General features: G+C 41.4%; 1 protein-coding gene across 1 annotated transcript in view; it reads right to left on the bottom strand.

Annotated features, from left to right (window-relative positions):
- Nucleotides 1–18,283, bottom strand: part of LOC133992704 (neuropilin-2-like) — a 97,492-nt gene that overhangs the window by 46,643 nt on the left and 32,566 nt on the right. The window contains exons 4-7 of the mRNA XM_062431405.1: nt 11,659–11,886; nt 8,847–9,002; nt 8,575–8,744; nt 4,364–4,519 (exon numbers count right to left, since the gene is read on the bottom strand). Coding sequence (XP_062287389.1) covers nt 4,364–4,519; nt 8,575–8,744; nt 8,847–9,002; nt 11,659–11,886 — 710 coding nt within the window. The remainder of the gene's footprint in view (nt 1–4,363; nt 4,520–8,574; nt 8,745–8,846; nt 9,003–11,658; nt 11,887–18,283) is intronic.

Genomic DNA, 18,283 nt, shown 5'->3' with positions numbered 1-18,283 from the left:
ATACGCATACACACAAAGACTTCGGGGAGGTAACCTGTCTTCGACAGCTGAATCCTATATGCTGCTGTGTGACAGTACAGTCCACAAATCTTACAAACCAAATGACACATGGCACCCCTATAATTTGCCCTAGTGTCCCTTCCCTCTCTTTTTCTCTCAGCTTTTCTTTCTTCATTTGTCACAAACTCTTTTCTTCCTCTCTCCTTTGACCTCCCTCTCCCTCCTGCCTTTCCCTCACCTCACAGCCTTCCTCCCTCAACTCTGTCGTTTTATTTTCTTTTCCTTCTTCTGACATCCTCCCAGGCTGCGTTGCTGAGACCTCTGATCTATCCAGAGGGACTTGTGGTCAACACCCTTGTCTGCTATTCTCATTATTCCTCCTCTCCTCCCTGCCTCTGTTCATCTGTCCATACCTCTTTCTCTTGCTCCCTGGTTCCCCTGTGTACACTTCTTTCCCCCCTTCTGCCTGTTTCCTTCACTCATTTGTTCCCCTATGAACCTCACTTTTCTCCCTCTGGTTCACAGCCCTCTTCCTCCCTCTGCATCACTCAGTTTCTCCTCTTTCTCAACAGTTCAATACGAGACTGTTTGACCTTTTGCTTGTGTCTTTCTTTCTTTGCTAATTTCTTTCAACTTTACCACTCTTTCCATTCATCACATATCCCTCCCTCCCTCTCATTCCACCAACGTCTCCCTCCTCCACCTCACTCTCTCTCCATCCATCCTCCCTCCCACAGATTAAGGTGGGAATAGGAGGTCTTGGCAGAGGTCCAGTGTTGTAATGGCCACAGACAGTTCTGCCTGCAGCAATTCAGTGGGGCTATGTAATGACATTTGTACCACGTTCAGCTTAAATGCACCTCTACAGTAGAATGTCTCAAAGTCTTCTAGACAAAGACTCAAACTAAGACAACATCATTTGTCAAATTGAGACCTCAGGTCACAGAAAATCGCTGCTTTTCCTTTTGTCATATGGGCAACTTCCCATAACCAAGCCCATGGCCAGTTTTATTCACTGAATCATACAGTCATTCAAGTTATACAGATAGTGTCATCATTTTAATCTCTTCCTATATAATGCAAGTTAACATGGGCAGTCAAATGAGCTGACGTGACCTGATGATCAAAAAGGAGGAACAGAGGAGAAAACACAAACATTTTCATAAAAAGAAAGACAAAATCAGGGAAAGTTAAAAAGAAAATTGAATTTTTTTTTCCAATAAAAGAACAATTCAACATATTTCCTCAGCAGTAATGATTTGTAATATCATCTCATTTTTCTTGTGTGTCTCTCTGTGTCTTTTACTCTGCCCATCTGTCTGTTTCCTTCCACTTCTTTGTCTGGTGCATGTCAGTATCTGTCATTTGTGAACCTGTCAGTATAATGTATGAACAAATGCTGTAAGAATATTACTTTTTCCTTTTCTCAAAAAAAAAAGCAAGTTAACATGTATTCCATATGTCCCATCTGGTTCACAACAGGGCTTTAATGACATTATCAAATACATTACAAATCATCATAATGTCGTGTGACAGTTGCGCCGCCCCTATGGGCCAACTCCCAGATGTTAGAAAGTAGAGTGTTTGCTGAATGTGTGTCTCTCTGTGTGTGTGCACTTTCATTATATTATTAGAAGTTACTGATCTGAGACAAATGTTAGCAAATGACTTAAAAAAAGAGTTGTAAACATACATCTGTCCATATGCATGCATGGTTTTGTGTGTGTCTTTCCTTTGCATGATGGGTGTTTGCAGTGTGTATTTCTTTCTGTCCATGTGGCTCCCATTAGATTGTGTCCTCCTTCAATGTCTCTTACTCATAAAGCACTAATTCAGTAATTCTTCCAGATTAACACACACACGCACACACACATATGCACACACACAGACGACCATCACTGTACCCAACCACAAAGTCATTTGTTCAAGCAGCATTAAACTATGTATTCCATGATGACTTTCTCAGAAACATATGGGGGGAGGGAAAACGGAGAGAATGATGGAGTGTCAAGGGAGGGGAAAAGAGGAGAGATGGAAAAGAATGGAAGGATGAGGTGAATGAAGATGTGAAGAGAGCAAGAGAGTAGACAAGAAGGGAGGATTTGATGGATGAAGAGATTTTGAGAGAACTATCGAAGGGGGTGAGTGAATGAAAATGTCAAGTGAGAGATGAATGGATAGATGGAGGGTCCCTGAGCAGGTTCAACAAGTTAAACGGAAAGGAGTGGGGGGCACTTTTTTATGTCGCCGGTGTCAGTAGAAAATCTGAAAAGTATGTAACAAATAAATAATTTAAAAGTAACTTTAAGTTCAGACAAAGCAAAAGTATGACATGCTTACACTTGATCCCTGCATAAAGTGATTCTGGCTCTGCTCTCAATTATAAAAACGATTTCCTTGAATTATCCTGTGGATGCCGACGCAGCATTTTTTCACACACTCTAACGATAAAACAGTCTGCCAAAAGATCTTCTTGGCCACTGCTGTTGAGTGATTTATTCATCTTTCTATCATAAAACACACACTCTCGCTTACACCCGGAATGGTAACACAGACAGTCGGGGTGGCAAGGCCGATGCTGACTCGCCGTCTGAGGCATGTCAGCTGAGAAGGGACATCAGGCACCAGGATGCTGACACCATCATTTCATCATCAGATAAATGACCATCACTTTCTATGTTTTTTTTTTTTTTTTGTAGCTCTGTCTGAAGAAACTTAACCCTTCTTCTTTCTTTCCTCTTCATCAGAAAAAGAAGCACCATAACATAACATAAAGGACAATTTATAATGCAGTATGCAGCTAATTTCCATAATAAACCGAACACACAATGATATACAGCAGCCAATCAAATGACACAGCTGATGACCCAGAGCTGAACCATCAAATTACTGTACAGACTGACTCACCAGGGGGCCCAACGGCTTAAAAGACCCTTGCCAGTTGGTTTGAGACTGTGCACGTGTATTTATGTGTGTGCAGACAAGGGAGGGATATTCTACTAGAAGTTGCAGCTGATTTAATCTAAACCAATCCTCCTCAAAGACAGAGCCATGTATAATGCACACGCACGCACACACACCCCCTCTGTGTCTCAGCATGAAGCGCCTTTCCAGGGTTATGAGGGAGTCAAGGGGGATTATGGGTAATGACACCAACAGCTAACCTCAAAACATCATCATTAATCCGTTTTGCATATTGGATTTTTATTGTTTAGCCTGCTGACAGCAGAATATTGCTATTTGCGTGACAACACAACTGATTGAATGGTGAACTGAATGATTGATTAGCTGAGCAATTTATCTTTCTTTAAATCATAATTCTTTCTAATAACAGCAAAATGTGTTGATAGATTCACGCATTGTGCACCATTAAAATGACAATTTAAAATGTATTAATGTTCCAGATACACTTTCTGTTTCTCCTTCCTTTATCATCCCTCAATAAGTGTTCTTCTCTCTAACTGCCTTTCTTCACATCTCCCTGTGTTTTATCCATCAATCACTTCTCGTGGAGTTAGCTGCAGCTATAAGCCTTGTGGGATCTGAAAGTTCACAGAGGAATCCCAGAGGGTTAGACAAGATCTCCTGTTTCCCTCTCAGAGTTTTGAGAAGCATTTGTATGTATGCATCTGTGAGTAAGTGTACATGCGTTAGTGTTCATGAAGGAGTAAGGATTTATAGTATAAAGCTAGACGTGGCGTTAGACCGCAGGACAAACATGTGTGACCGCTAGCAGGGGAAGAACGGCTGTGATGGAAAAACCAGCCACAACCACTGGAACGCTCATCAGCTTTAATTGCAGTTGCAACCATTTTAAAGACCTTCACTACCATCTGCTTTAATTCTATACATCAACCTCAGACTGTGGCACACTCACTGATGACACATCATGCCTTTACACCTCTGAGAGAAACAGCTTAGAAACCTGTCCAATCAGGTCGACAGCAGGCAAAACTTTGACCGGTAAATAACAGAAACCAGATGCGATGTGAAAAGCAGACTGCACAGTGTAAATGTAGTTGCATGCAATGATGTAAGGTATCACTTGGAGCTTGGGGACGTGTGCTGATTCTGGCTTGGTCGTAAACCCCTTAAATGAAGCCAACTGAACGGTGGTGGAACGGCTGTAATTGCAGACACGGGTTGAATTTTGGGCTTGTGGTCAACTCTTGCTGCATATATTCCGTCTCATATTTCCCTCTGGCTCTTCCATGTGTGTACATGTCGAGGCATCTGTGTCACCTAAGAACATCCAGACTTTCTCCAGTTGCCCTAACGACTTTGCGGCCCTTCCCATGGCAGGAATATGTGTGCATGTGCAAGCACTCTAAGTGTGTGTGTTTGTGCATGTGCCTGAGCATACCTTATGATTTCTGACATGTCTGTAGACCATCCAGTCCTCTCCATTAGTGCTGATCTCCAGTTTGAATTCAGTGACATAGTAAGACTTTTGTGTTTCCTTCGAAATGGCGCCCTGTGTAGCAATGCCTGTGAGCACCTTCAGAGTATGGAGGTCAACCTGTTGGCAGGGAAAGACAAAGAAAGTTTTAATGCAAGCATTAAAATAATCACGCACACATCCATAGACAGTTGCATATGAACACATAGTCTTTTCTGTCGTCATACAAACATTCGTCAAACAACATTCTACTACAACGTTTGCTATCATGCAAAAAAGAAAATTGGTTGACCAAAAAACAAAATCATCAAACATTAACATATACAAAAATATTATAGAATGTGAATGTGTGAAAGTTGAAAATATCAATCAGCTGGTTTCTGAAGGAGCAGCTCAGGTATATAGCTGAAACCCATTAGTAGCACAACCAACTAACAATAAATGTAAAGTTTAGAGAAAGATTTTCTAACTTTAAATGCAAAGCTTCAACTTTGAACCCAAAATCAAAATTCTAACCCTACCCAAACATGCCAAAATGTCCTCATGATGAGGGTCTAAAGTTTTAGACTCTAAAACCTTAAACTGGCTAAAACAGACATACACACACAAATATGCAACTTATCAGCATCTATCCCTCAACTTCAACCCCTTTCCTTTCTGCTCCTTTTCATCTCTGTCTTTTCCTCCCTGTACTCTCTCTCTCTCTCTCTGCTCTCTGTGCGTCTCCCTCTTGGCAGATCGATAGTAATGACCTGGGGCTCATTTTAATTTCCTCCCATACAATAGCTATAATCACCTCCCCGTCCTGATTGTGGATGCTGCACTACGTGTTTGGCCTGCTGCTAGCTGTGTTGCATTATACGTGGACAGCATTGTGTGCTGGATGCAGTCTTCAAAATCCCTCATTCCAAGGTCCCTCAAGTAGATACACATTTGTTTTGCTCCACAGTTGCCAAAATGAAAGAAACAAGTAGGACGGCGTAACTGTCTAAAACACAACAGAAGGTAACAAAAAAAATACTTTAGTGGATTCTGTCAATTTGTAAGGGAATATGTGTGTGTGTGTGTGTGTGTGTGTGTGTGTGTGTGTGTGTGTGTGTGTGTGTCCCACAAGGGTATAGTACAAAACACTGGGGGAGGTAAAATGCTGCGTTTGTTATCTGTCAAGGAGACAGGTGTTTTAGATTACTTCCAACACACACACACACACACACACACACACACACACACACACACACACACACACACACACACACACACACACACACACACACACATATGCCTGTACGCTTAGGGCCAGACACAGATCCACCTAGACAACTAATCAATAGTCCGGAACCGAGGAGAGGAACAGATGAGAAGAAAAGGAGGGGTGAGAAGTAAAGAGGAGAACAAGAAAGAGAACAGAGAGAAGGAGGTGAAGAACAAATGAGAGAGAGAGACACACACGGAGAGAGCAAGAGAGAGAGAGAGAGAGAGAGAGCGAGAGAGAGAGAGAGAAAGAAAGAGGAAGAAAGAGAGAGAGAGAGAGAGAGAGAGAGAGAGAGAGAGAGAGAGAGAGAGAGAGAGAGAGAGAGAGAGAGAGAGAGAGAGAGAGAGAGAGATGCTAAGTGAGCCTTCCTCGGGAAGGTTCCTCATCAATCACAGAGCTGTTAGAATAATGGAGCCACCAGCCTTCACATCATCAATCTGCACCACACCTCACTGGACCACGCCACCAGAAAATAAAATAGAATAGAATAGAATAGAATAGAATAGAATAGAATAGAATGGCATAACCCACATCAGTGAAGGCACCCTAGAGAAAGATTTAAACCACACACGTGGCCCTTGAGCCAACATGGCAACACACAGATGCCTGAGCTGCATGGGCACACATATCCACACCCACACACACTCAAACACAAATGCATGAACACACACGTACACCCTCAGATATAAGAGAGAGAGAGAGAGAGAGAGACCACAGGGTGCAAGATGCAAGAAGGAGAGGCACGTTGGCATTTATGACAGCTGCTTGTCAAGACAGGAGCTGTTTCACAAACACACACACACACACACACACACACACACACACACACACACACACACACACACACACACACACACACACACACACACACACACACAGACACACACACGAACACACACACACAAACACACACACACACACAAACACACACACACACACACACACACACACACGCAGAGGCCTCGATCTCTGCTAGGTGTTAACGCAGGGGAACAGCTGAGAGCCTCTGTGGAACGCAGCGACCCAACCACAACACCGGTGACCAGAGAGAGACAGAGAGACAACATGAAAGAGGTACAGTAGAAGCTGCGTTTCCAGCCAACTGCTAAGCCAATTTTGTGCAAACATCTGTTGTGTCACAAACAATAAAATCCAAATTGAGGGTCCTTCCATGGATTGAGAGGATTATATGGGCAATTTGAATGCAAAAAAAACATTTATTTAATACATGGAAGACATGGATTCAAGAATGTATTCATAATAAACAAATTATTTAATGTCAGCTATTTTGTGAGTGGGCCGCAGAGAGCGAGCTGTCAGCTGCAGAGGAGGAAAGACAGGAAGGAAGTACAAGACTGATGGGACCTTGGCCTCGTGCTGCCTCATGGCTGCAATCCCTTCCTGTGTTTGCTCGCCAACAATTTGTCCACAGTGAAGCTTTGACAATCATAACTACTGCTTCTAATACACATCTGTCTTGGGCTATCTTCCAATGTGATATTGTTTTTACACATTTATGGAAGAGGTGCTCTCAATGCCCAAATTATAATAAGAGAAGCTGGCCAAAAGCGGACAGTCAGGTTCAGACATCAACAAAGTAATTTGGCTGGTTCTTGTTTCTCTGAGCAAAACACTGATCCCATCACTGTAAACTGAATATTAAAAATGAAATTATATCTGGCGCTATCTAAAATACAGCTTTTAAAGAGGATGGACATTAGCCTTATTGGGATAGCCTCAGCAAGCATACATTTTGCAAGCTCCGTTTTGTTATGGTGTGATTGCCTAGAGAGAGATTTTGATCAGGAAAATTGAGAATCAAGCACCTTGCAGCCAGACCAGTCAGCAAACTGATCAAGTTGCCAGCTCTTGAAACTCTGTAAAATGATATCTGAATTATGTATTTCCTCAAAATATAATCAGATTTGGTTACTATTTTGGTCAGTAATTTACAAAATACAGGGTTTATAGAACTTTTTTTCTATTTTACAAATTAGAAAGACAAATGAAATCCCCAGTGTTTGTCCAGTTATATATGGGAAGGTTTACGGTTAAAATCTAAATAAAGGAAAGCACTTATTTATTATGAGCAAATCAAAATTATACTGTAGGCTGACTCTGTGATTCTACGAGACGTTGACACCCAACAACATAAGCTGTTGTTTACAGAAGGTGTCTCACTGAGAAGTCTATTGCCGGCTGCTTTGAATCCATTTCTGCCTGAGAGGCACATAAACCTCACACTCCCTTTCCCCCCTTACCCAGACAACCTCATAACTCACGCTTGGCAAGGGGATGGCACAAAGTTGGCACAGTGATAGAATACAGGAAACAATGCCTTACCCAGGCATCTAGCTGCTAAACCTTGAAATCACTACACCACCCACTCACTCTCTTTCTCTTACTGTCTCTGCGTGTGCCACACATACACTGACACAAATATAGCTGTGGTAGAGTTATTATGTGCGACATGTCAACACAAGGAAAAAGATGCTGTTAAAATAACAGTGCAATCTGTTTTTAGGTTAGGCAGAGTTCCCTTTTTTTCTCTATAAGTAAGATTCTGTATTTTGGGATTATGTGTTTGCATTTGTGGAAAAAACTCAAAACAGACTAAAAATGAGCCTTTACTGTTGCACTGTCTGTACCTCATGTTTGTTTGGTGCATTTGAGAAAGAAATGAAGCAGCAATTGGCTTCATGCATGAATGTTATCTTATTTTTATCTTATATTCTTCCTGCACAAAGAAGAGGAAAACGTGAAAATCCTATGTGAGATTCAACAGACTTTCTTAACTGCCTGAACTTATTGTGAATCGCTTGTTTCAGCCTGACGAGTGTCACAGGTACATAAGCAGGTGTGCGTTCATTAGATATGATCATTAGAATTATTCACACCCCGACACTTTACAACAAGCTCTTACCTGTATGTACTCCTTGTTGCTGTCTTCATTGGGCGTCCATGCGTTGTCATTGAAGTTAAGTCTGGCCTGGCGCGGCTGCCAGCGTGCGTCATAGAAAGTCGATGAAGCTGTGATCTGGTCATCTGTGATCTTTCCTGACTCCAAACCGAATGCATTACTACAGTGGAAAGCTACAAGAAAAAGAGGAAAAGAAAAGATTCAGATTTATTCTAGCATTATTCTACCATATTGATTTACTTAAAAGAAAACAGGCAGGTTTAACTTATACTTACTCTCGCTGACTTCCTTGTGTGTCATGTTGTATCGAGCTGAGAAGCCGTCTTTAGCCACAGCCATGTCAGTGTGGAAAGCTAGAGAGAGAATCCCGGTAGATGATTGGATCTCAGGAGGCACCCTGGTCCCACAGTATCGACCAATTAGAGGGCCCACTGTCAAACAGACAAGACGTGATGGACTAGCCGTCAGTTAAAATCCTACCAGGATCATACAGTATATGTCATCATTTGCAGTTTTTTTTTAAACCTCATTACACAATGTTTTAACTGCACACAACAAGTTAGAGGTGTCAAGAGGCATTTTCACTCCTTTATCATTCCCTTCATCCCTTAATCCTCCCATGTTTGTCCATATCCTTTGCTACTTCACATTTTTTTCCCCTCTCTTCGTTTATCTCTATTATTCCCATTCCTTTGCTGACATCTGCTCATGACCCCACCTTCTCGTGTCATCACCACCATGTATCAATGCTATCTCTTGACTGGACATGGTTTTACAGTGAGCGCGTGGGTGTGTGTATAAATCCAAGGATCTAAGTGATTCCTCTAATACAACAACTTGTATATGTCAACACAAACAGATGAGTGTGATCTAGAGCCTTAGGGTGTGTGTGTGTGTGTGTGTGTGTAGAGAGGGGGAGAGAGAAGGGGTGGGAGTAAAGACAGTAGATTCATCCTGCTACTCCCTGAATCCTCTCTTACACACACACATACACAGACACACAGATATACACATGAGGAGGCCTGTGGAGGAGGACGAGGAGGTGGAAGATGAGAAAAAAAGCCAGCAATCGATCAGCGCTATTGATTTCTTTTTTCTTCCCTTTTGGAATGGGTGGATATTTGAAATAGGGCTCTTGAGCAAATAACAGTAATCACTTTTTTTTCTTGCTGGCGGTGGAGAAAGAGAAGAGAAAAGAAAAGAGGAGAAGATCTAGTGATTTCTATAAACAAATGAACCGTGTTTGCACACAATTCTGGTTAAACAAATTTAATCTTTTTTTCTTTCTAGGATTTAATATTAAATATGTCTGGTTTACAGGCCAACATTATCTCATTGCACTGCTTCCCTCTGTGTTTATGAATATAATTTCAGTAGCATATGAAGCAGACAGAAGGCACATTTGTCCCTTCTCTGACCCCTGCAAACACATGTGTGGTTACACATGGACACACAATGATATCAATACCATTACTCCCCCACCCTTAATAGTTTCATAATGTGGTATGTGGATGAGTGAACTCCCATTTGGATGAATGGGATTGAAAGCAAGCAATTAAGTTGTCCTTTTATCAGCAAGGCTAAAAATAGGCAGGGGCACAACAATAGGATTTAACCCCTTTCTGGTAAAGAAGAGAAAAAGGTAAACACATAAATGCTTACACAAAGTCTTACTATTCTCGTTTTTATCTCTCTTTGCTTAATTGATATCTTGCTGTCACTCTCATCAAGTCCGAACTGAGATATCTGGCTGTTCGCTTCCTTTTCCTGCTTGTCTTTTTTTTGTCCTCTCTTCCTGCTTACGACCCTGCACTCCTGCAAAGGGTGAGACTAAACTAAAAGTCCTTCACCTCTGGATCTCATCCTGTATATTTCCTTCCCTCCTCCCACTTCATTTCACTTTTCTTCCCTTTCATCCCGCTATCCTTCTTGTAGTCTCGCCCCGTCACTCAGAGCACAAGCCTTTCATCCTCTCTTTCTCGTCCACCTCTCTATTTTTGCCTTTCTGGTCATCTTCATTTTCCACTTTCAACTTTGCTTAACCTCTCCTGTCTTACATTGTCTTACATGTCCTGATCTGACTTTTCTTTCCCCTGGGGACTAAATTCAAAGCTACAGTAAAGTTATTAATTGGTAGAAAAGGATCATTTTTTACATTCTTGTTCCAATGATGCTATTCAGTAATCACTGGGTAATTCATAAGTACCTTACACAATTTGAGAATTTAGCATGGAAAACATCAGTCTGTAAAAGTGAAAAATGAATGATTTCTTTATAGGTGGCAGTAAAAAAGGAAAGAAAAACATGTATCGTGCAGCAAAATACAAAATAAAATGCTCAAAAACTAAAATAAACTAACATGCAATACAACAGCAAATATCTATTTTCCAAAAACAAATAGCTTCTTGAAGGAAAGAGTTCTGGTCCACTCTCTCATCTTACAATCCCACTTGCTGAACTCTTTTTAAATCCTTCTATTTCTCTTCTCTCCCAACTCTGTTCTTGAAGGCAGACCAGAGGTCTTCTGGCCTTTTTTTTATTCATCTCCTTCCTTTGTTCAATCTTCCCAGCAGTGTGGGACTCTTCATAGCCCTTCCACTGCACCCATCTTTCTCTCTCCAGCTCTTCCATCCCTTGAAACTGGATCCAAGGTCTTTGTGCCTTAGATTTGTCCTTCTAAACTCTTCCAATCCTTCTAGCAACTAGACCAGAAATATCCTAACACTCTCACCTCCCCTCTTTTCTCCCTCCTCTCAGCAATTCCTATTTTATTTTCCCCATGAAAAGTTGTTCTCCACAGTAGGCGCCAACATTCTGCCTGTAAGCTTAGCTTTCATCTACCAACGCATAGCTACCAAAATAGTTGCTACTCCAACTCAGTCAATAATGATGTAGGCAGGGCAGAGTACACACCATTTTCACTTTGCTTGGTACATCGCCTCATGGAATAGCTGAATTATCGTTTAACATCTCCATCAAGATCATCATCATTAACACACTTTCACTATAAATAAACAAACATCACTGCCATCTTCAGAAAACTACATGATCCAAAACCAAAACCAAACAATGCGATCAGTGCTGTACCTCCTGGAAGCCCATCCCACACTTCCAGCCAGTCATATTTGCAGTCCCCCTCTCCGCCCGGCAGGGGGTCGTTCTCCAGGTCAAAGGTGAGGAAGGTAAGGGTTACGTCCATGCTGGGGGGGACGATGATGATGAAGGAGCACTCCAGGTTGTGAGGGTATTTGTCAGGGAAGCCTGGGGACTCAATAAGACCTGAGGGACTTGTGAAGTTACGGGAACAGTCCGAACCTGGGATGAAGACACAGAGAGAAAAACATGTATAAAGAGATATGTATTGCTGTAAATAGACATTAATAGCTGTTTTTGTTGACCTCCTTTGCATCAAATTCATTGAGGTCTGGAAATATGTAAGAACGCAATTTCTTGAGAAGACAGAGTAGAGACACTGTAGACAGTCATTATACTGAAAAACTAATGAAATAATTCTGAGAAGACACCCAGAGGTGCTGTTTCCAGAGGAGAGTGCTTTCAAACAAAACAGCCAAAAGAAGACCTGCCTCACAGTTTCATAATCCCCAGTCTTGTTATGTCTGGCTTTATGCAATTAACTCTGACTCTACATTATGTACTTCAAATGCAGTTAATGCGGTTGGTGAGAAACATCAGGAAGGTGAATATGCAGTATTAGGAGTACAGTTAGGTCTGCACATTTTGTTAAAAGGCCTCCAATCCTAGAGTGATTCAAGATGGTCATGAGGGTAATAAGAAAAATGGATATTCATTTAATTCAGGTGTTTTCAGCTTAGAAAAATACATTTAAACCAGCAGACCTTTGAAGTGGTTAATCAGTAAACCTTTCACACCATCAGTGAAAGCAAAGATACAGCAGAGTATGTGAGAGAGAGGGACTGTGAAGCAGAAAGTCAGTGTTTGAGAGTCTGCAACAGAAAAAAGCATCCACTTTTGTGTTGAAAGTGCTCTTGAGCAAGATGCTGCATCCTTTCCCATTTCTGGAAAAAAATGTGGGGGCAACCTTAACACCACTGTAATCTCAAATCAGGGAGAAAAATAAAGAAACATAGGTGAGAGAGATATGAGAGAGACTGAAAAATAGAAGAGAGGCGCATAATTTGTTGACAGTATCATAGTTGGGTGGTCTATGAGGAGCTTTGACTATCATCATATCATCATGGACATACACACACACACACACACACACACACACACACACACACACACACACACTGATCTGGGGGTAATCTGAGGCTCTCCGTTTCTGAATAACCATAATACCCTCTCTAATAATACTCAGACACATTATGGAATGAATGTGGTTACACCAACTGGACCATTATTCCAGTCCAGACAGCCATGTATGACCAACCACACACACACACACACACACACACACACACACACACACACACACACACACACACACACACACACACACACACACACACACACACACACACACACACACACACACACACACACACATGCTGTCTAAGCCTCTTAAAGGTAACCCATTTCTCTCCAGTCTGTTTGGGTGTCTGTAATTGTGGTTGCATGCTTGGATGAGTAAATGAAGAGAAAGTAAGAACACATTAAGAGAGAGTGTATTGTGGCATGCAGAGTGCATTTAAACGTGTGTGTGTGTGTGTGTGTATGTATGTGTGTGTGTGTGTGTGTGTGTGTGTGTGTGTGTGTGTGTGTGTGTGTGTGTGTGTGTGTGTGTGTGTGTGTGTGTGTGTGTGTGTGTGTGTGTGGGTGTGGGTGTGTGTGTATGTCCATGTGCGGTTATTTGTGTTTCTAACAACCTGTAAATCGGACCTGTTTTCCAGTCATCCGTATTAAATCAATGCAACTGCCTACATCGACTGCTTAACAGCTCATGCTTTATGTTTGTGACCTGTAGTGTCTTTTTAGGCCTCAAGTCTATTTTCTTTTGACTCATACACAAAGCTACATTGATTTTGTATTGGGCTGTGAGCATTATCGAGACACTTGCACAGCAGTAATTGTGGCTGATGGGAGGCTGTAGCTGCTGCTAATGTGCAGCTTTGGCTATTGTAGACAAGGTATAACTCAGAGTCAGGTCCAAACTTTAATAACAAAATTGGCACCAGGGTCCCGTTGCATAAAAGTAGACATAATCTTTGACTTAAATGTCACTTTAAGTCAGACTTGCTCTAATCACTTAAAGTGACCTATTGCATAACATTTCCCTATGAGTGACTAATGTAAGACTTACTTAGATAGCCTGTCGCTCAATGCGTTATGAGTGAAATAAGACACTTAACAGAGGAGAAAAATGGTGGATGTAACAGCCACATTTAGCAGCAGAGGATTGATACATTTTACACCTGCTGAAAACCCATGTCTGCTGGAGGAATACAATGCTGAAAAAGTGTGTTATTCAATATTTTGAATCAACTTAAAAGAAATCTGAAGCCACACCAAGTATGCAAGGAAATAACTTGAAAGGTAAACAGCATAAATTCAATGGTGGTTAGAACAAAGATGTTCAGAAATATATGAAGCATATGGAAAAAGAATCCAAAAAAGAAATCTGGAAACAAATAAATCCAACCTTAGGCTTAGCCAGGGGAACATGTGGTTTACTTTCCTACCTCAAATTAAGTCAGTCCTAATATTTATGCAACAATTGATTAGATTACTCTAATCTGACAATTTAAGACCAGTCTAAAACTAATTTAATGCAACTGGCCCCAGGATGACTGGACATCTGTCAGTTAGCAGACTGCCAGACACTGTTTGAGGAAAACAGAATGACGACATATCTGTGTGAGATGCTGCACAATTTATTTCTGTTAGGTTTTTGGCATAATCAAACAAACTTCTGTACGCGTGATCAGGAATATTGATGTTCTCCAGCTTTTTCTTTCTCTTACTTTCATTTTAAATCACCTTAAGTTGATTCTGAAATGTCACAGATCCTGCACAGCAGCAGTTTGTCAAAATCTGTGTCAAAATCTGCCTGCTCATTTGACTGACCTCTCTGGCAGATCTGTAACAATAGAGATTGAACACATGGCAGCAACTGCATACAAATACACCAAATGCTATTTCCCTATTAACATATGCAATCATCTATTTTCCACTACAGCATCTTTTTTCAATGTGATAGAGATTTTCTGTTTGTCTTAATATATGCCTGTTTGTCTGTTTTTCTGTCCCACTTTTCAATCTGATTAACTTGTCATCGTGACCTGCTCTCATGTAACGACATCAGACGCAAGTAAGCACAGACCCACACACACCCACCCACACCCACACCCACACACACCCACACACACACACACACACAGTCTCTCTCTCTCCCTGTTCCCCTTGCGTCTGGCCCCCCTGCAGAGTCCGTCGCTGGATAACGTGGGTCTGCGTGACTATGAGCATGTGTGTGTGTGTGTGTGTGTGTGTGTGTGTGTGTGTGTGTGTGTGTGTGTGTGTGTGTGTGTGTGTGTGTGTGTGTGTGTGTGTGTGTGTGTGTGTGTGTGTGTGAGTGAGCGGAGTGAACGCCTGACCAGTTCTGTTGCCGGCAGCGATTTTATTCCCTTCTCATTACTTCATGTTTATGAACATTGCAAAAACACTTGTGCCCTCCTTTCTCCTTTGGCCTGTCCCTTCTCCGCACACTCTTTCCCCCTGTAATGCCTGTCTCCACCTTGTCCCTCTTCTTTGATATATGTTACTTAATATTAAATTAAGTAACATTAAAAAAAAATTAAAATCTCGTTCATCTTGTAAGTGCGCTGCACCTTCCAGATATGCTGAACTGTCTTTCTTCCGACTATACCTACTGTTTTTGTTCTGCCTTTTTGTCTCTTCATTCTCTTTTCCTTCCTTTAAAAAAAAATGTGTATCCCACACTCCTCTCCTTTTCTTTTCTGATCTTTTATACTCTCCTTTCTCCTGCTGTTTCTCCTTTACCCCCCACAGCTCTATTATTCCCTTCACTTCCATTGTCACATTTCTTATTCTTTTCTCCCCAATTCCCATCCGCTTGTGGAAGAAACAAACCCTGTGAAAGAAACACGTGTTAGGAGCATGTCTTACCATTGGGGTAAGGTTAGGGGAGTGTGTGTGTGTGTGTGTGTGTGTGTGTGTGTGTGTGTGTGTGTGTGTGTGTGTGTGTGTGTGTGTGTGTGTGTGTGTCTGTCTGTCTGCATGTGTGTTGCTGGGTAGATCTGGGGCTTGAGCTTATGGCTCACTGATCTATAGGAGTTTCTCTCAGGGAACTTGTTTGTAGACGTTCATTCATCTAAATTATGAGCATATATTTCTATATAAGCATGTTTATGTGTTTGCTTGCATGTGTGGTAAGCTGGTATGCAGACATCTACTTTTATTCTAACTGCCTTTCATGCTTATGGGCTATTAGTCGGATCAAACCCACAATTATTCTCCACTCTCCCTCCCTCCCTCCCTCCACCAATCTCTAACATAGACACACATAAACACACACACAGTACACATTCAGAGGAGACTTAACATACAGCGACAGACACAAACCGCAAGCCCACACACACACACACACACACACACACACACACACACACACACACACACACACACACACACACACACACACACACACACACACACACACACACACACACACACACACACACAAACACACACACACACACAGCGCAACAGTTCCTGCAAAACCCAAGCTCGGGTTTTCCACGTGCAAGGTTCAATTCCAGTTTGAGCTCCTGGTGCTCAAACTCCTCTGACACTAAATTTTAGCCTCTGTCACTGAATCTCAGCAGGGATTTCCCTCTATAATAAACTTGCTATTTAACCAAATTACCAATGGCATATGAAATCAAACTGTCACAAGACAACCACCCTGTTAGCTAGTGCAATTTGCTAAAAGCTGCAATCAAACATTACTTTAATAATGTTATTCAGGGAAACATGTTTTGATTTATTCTTTGGGTTTGACATGTAGAAGAAGTGAAGGCATCTTGTAAAATGTCTCAGTCTGTCACAACTCAACAACATTGTCTGCTTGATTCTCATATTTATAAACAAACAAATATCAGAAATTGTATTCCACCAAAAAAAAAAATCTCAAAATTCTACATTCAATATTCCCTTTATAAAATCTCCATGGGTATATAGGTGGCAAAGTGCAAAATAACTTTCAGTCCTATAAAAGTAAGCCCTACATGAGTGAACTCTTCACTGGGTCAGATCTGGATCCACTTTCCTCAATTAAAGCCAGAGAGGAGGGAGGAGCGAGCAATTTGATTGGTTAGATGGTGTAATAAACTGACTTGATGGGTAGTCAGGCAGAGTAAGAGAGGAAGTGCCTAAAGGCATTGGATAGAATGTAAACAACAGCAGTTATTAGAAAGAGTAGTGCAGTGCCCGTTCATGACATGCCTGCTCATGGAGGCCAACAGCTCTGGTGTTGCTGCTAGCAGCTTTCTCAAGAACTACTCATCCAAATGACTTCACACTCAACACTGCACTTCCTTGGATCCTCAGTAATACACCCGCCAAGTGTGAAGTCGGTCGGATGAACGGTTGTTGAGAAAATCGATTCTTGGAGCGTACCAACTGTATGCAAATGTCTTATTGTTTATAAGTTGGATCGATTCAAAAAACGTACAAAATTCAATCATGAAAATTCAGCTGATGAGAGTGCCATTAAGGAGTTATCTTAATGTTAATGTTGAAAGTCTGTCGCTCATATGTCATTTTATTTGAGTAAAGGGTTGCAGGAGCTCAGTCCACGTCCTTGGAGATGTGACAGAAGCACTTACACAGAGTTCAGATATATAAGTTAATGTCTGAATACATTAAACTACCTAAATTTTAAAATGTTCACACATTTCAATAAAAGCTCTATAAAGAAAGAAAAATTGCTGTGCTGGTATTTATGCTGATATTTGCGACCGCCTACAGAAGAGGTCAAGATCCACTAAATATTTTTAATATTTCTTATCCAAACAGCTTTACTCTGTACTGCCATGTGTGAATGAACTGTTGTCGAGAAAAGTAAAGAACAGACACACACATACACATACAGACAGGGACTCCTTCCTTTACAGATTGTCACGATAGCTTTGACACAACAACGCCTGAGGAGTGTGTGTGTGTGTGTGTTGACTTATATTCACAGAAAATTGTCCAAACAGTCACTCTACGAGGACTCAATTCCCATTTACAAAGGTCAAAATCTCGTCCCTAGAAGGGCAATGACTTGGTTTTGGGTTCATATTTAGGGAACATCATGAAGTGGTTTTGACTAAAGTTAGAATACATCCCCGGGGAAAGAATGTAAGTCAATGCAATGTCGTCCTAAGTGACAAAAATTGTTGTGTGTGTGTTTGTGTGTGTGTGTGTGCGTGTGTGAGTTAACATTTCCGTGCAGACATGCAAGCTGTCCTGCATTTGTGAGTAACCGTCAAGCCTGCATTAGTGCATTCATATATATACGTGTGTGTGTGTATGTGTGTCTGCTGATTTCTGGGTCACAATAACAGCTGGGGGCATTCTGCCTAGACAGTGAGATTTGATTGGCTGCCACACTCTGGTGGTGTTCACATTTCTACTACAGTATCCATAGTAACAGACCAAACAAAACAAGTGTGGCGTGTGTATTTGTTTTTTTCATGAAGTCACTTTTGTGTTTGTGCAATCTCTAAAA

Source organism: Scomber scombrus, chromosome 13 (genome assembly GCF_963691925.1).
Source record: "Scomber scombrus chromosome 13, fScoSco1.1, whole genome shotgun sequence".
Classification (NCBI taxonomy): Eukaryota; Metazoa; Chordata; class Actinopteri; order Scombriformes; family Scombridae; genus Scomber; species Scomber scombrus.
This window is presented reverse-complemented; position numbering and strand designations above follow the sequence as displayed.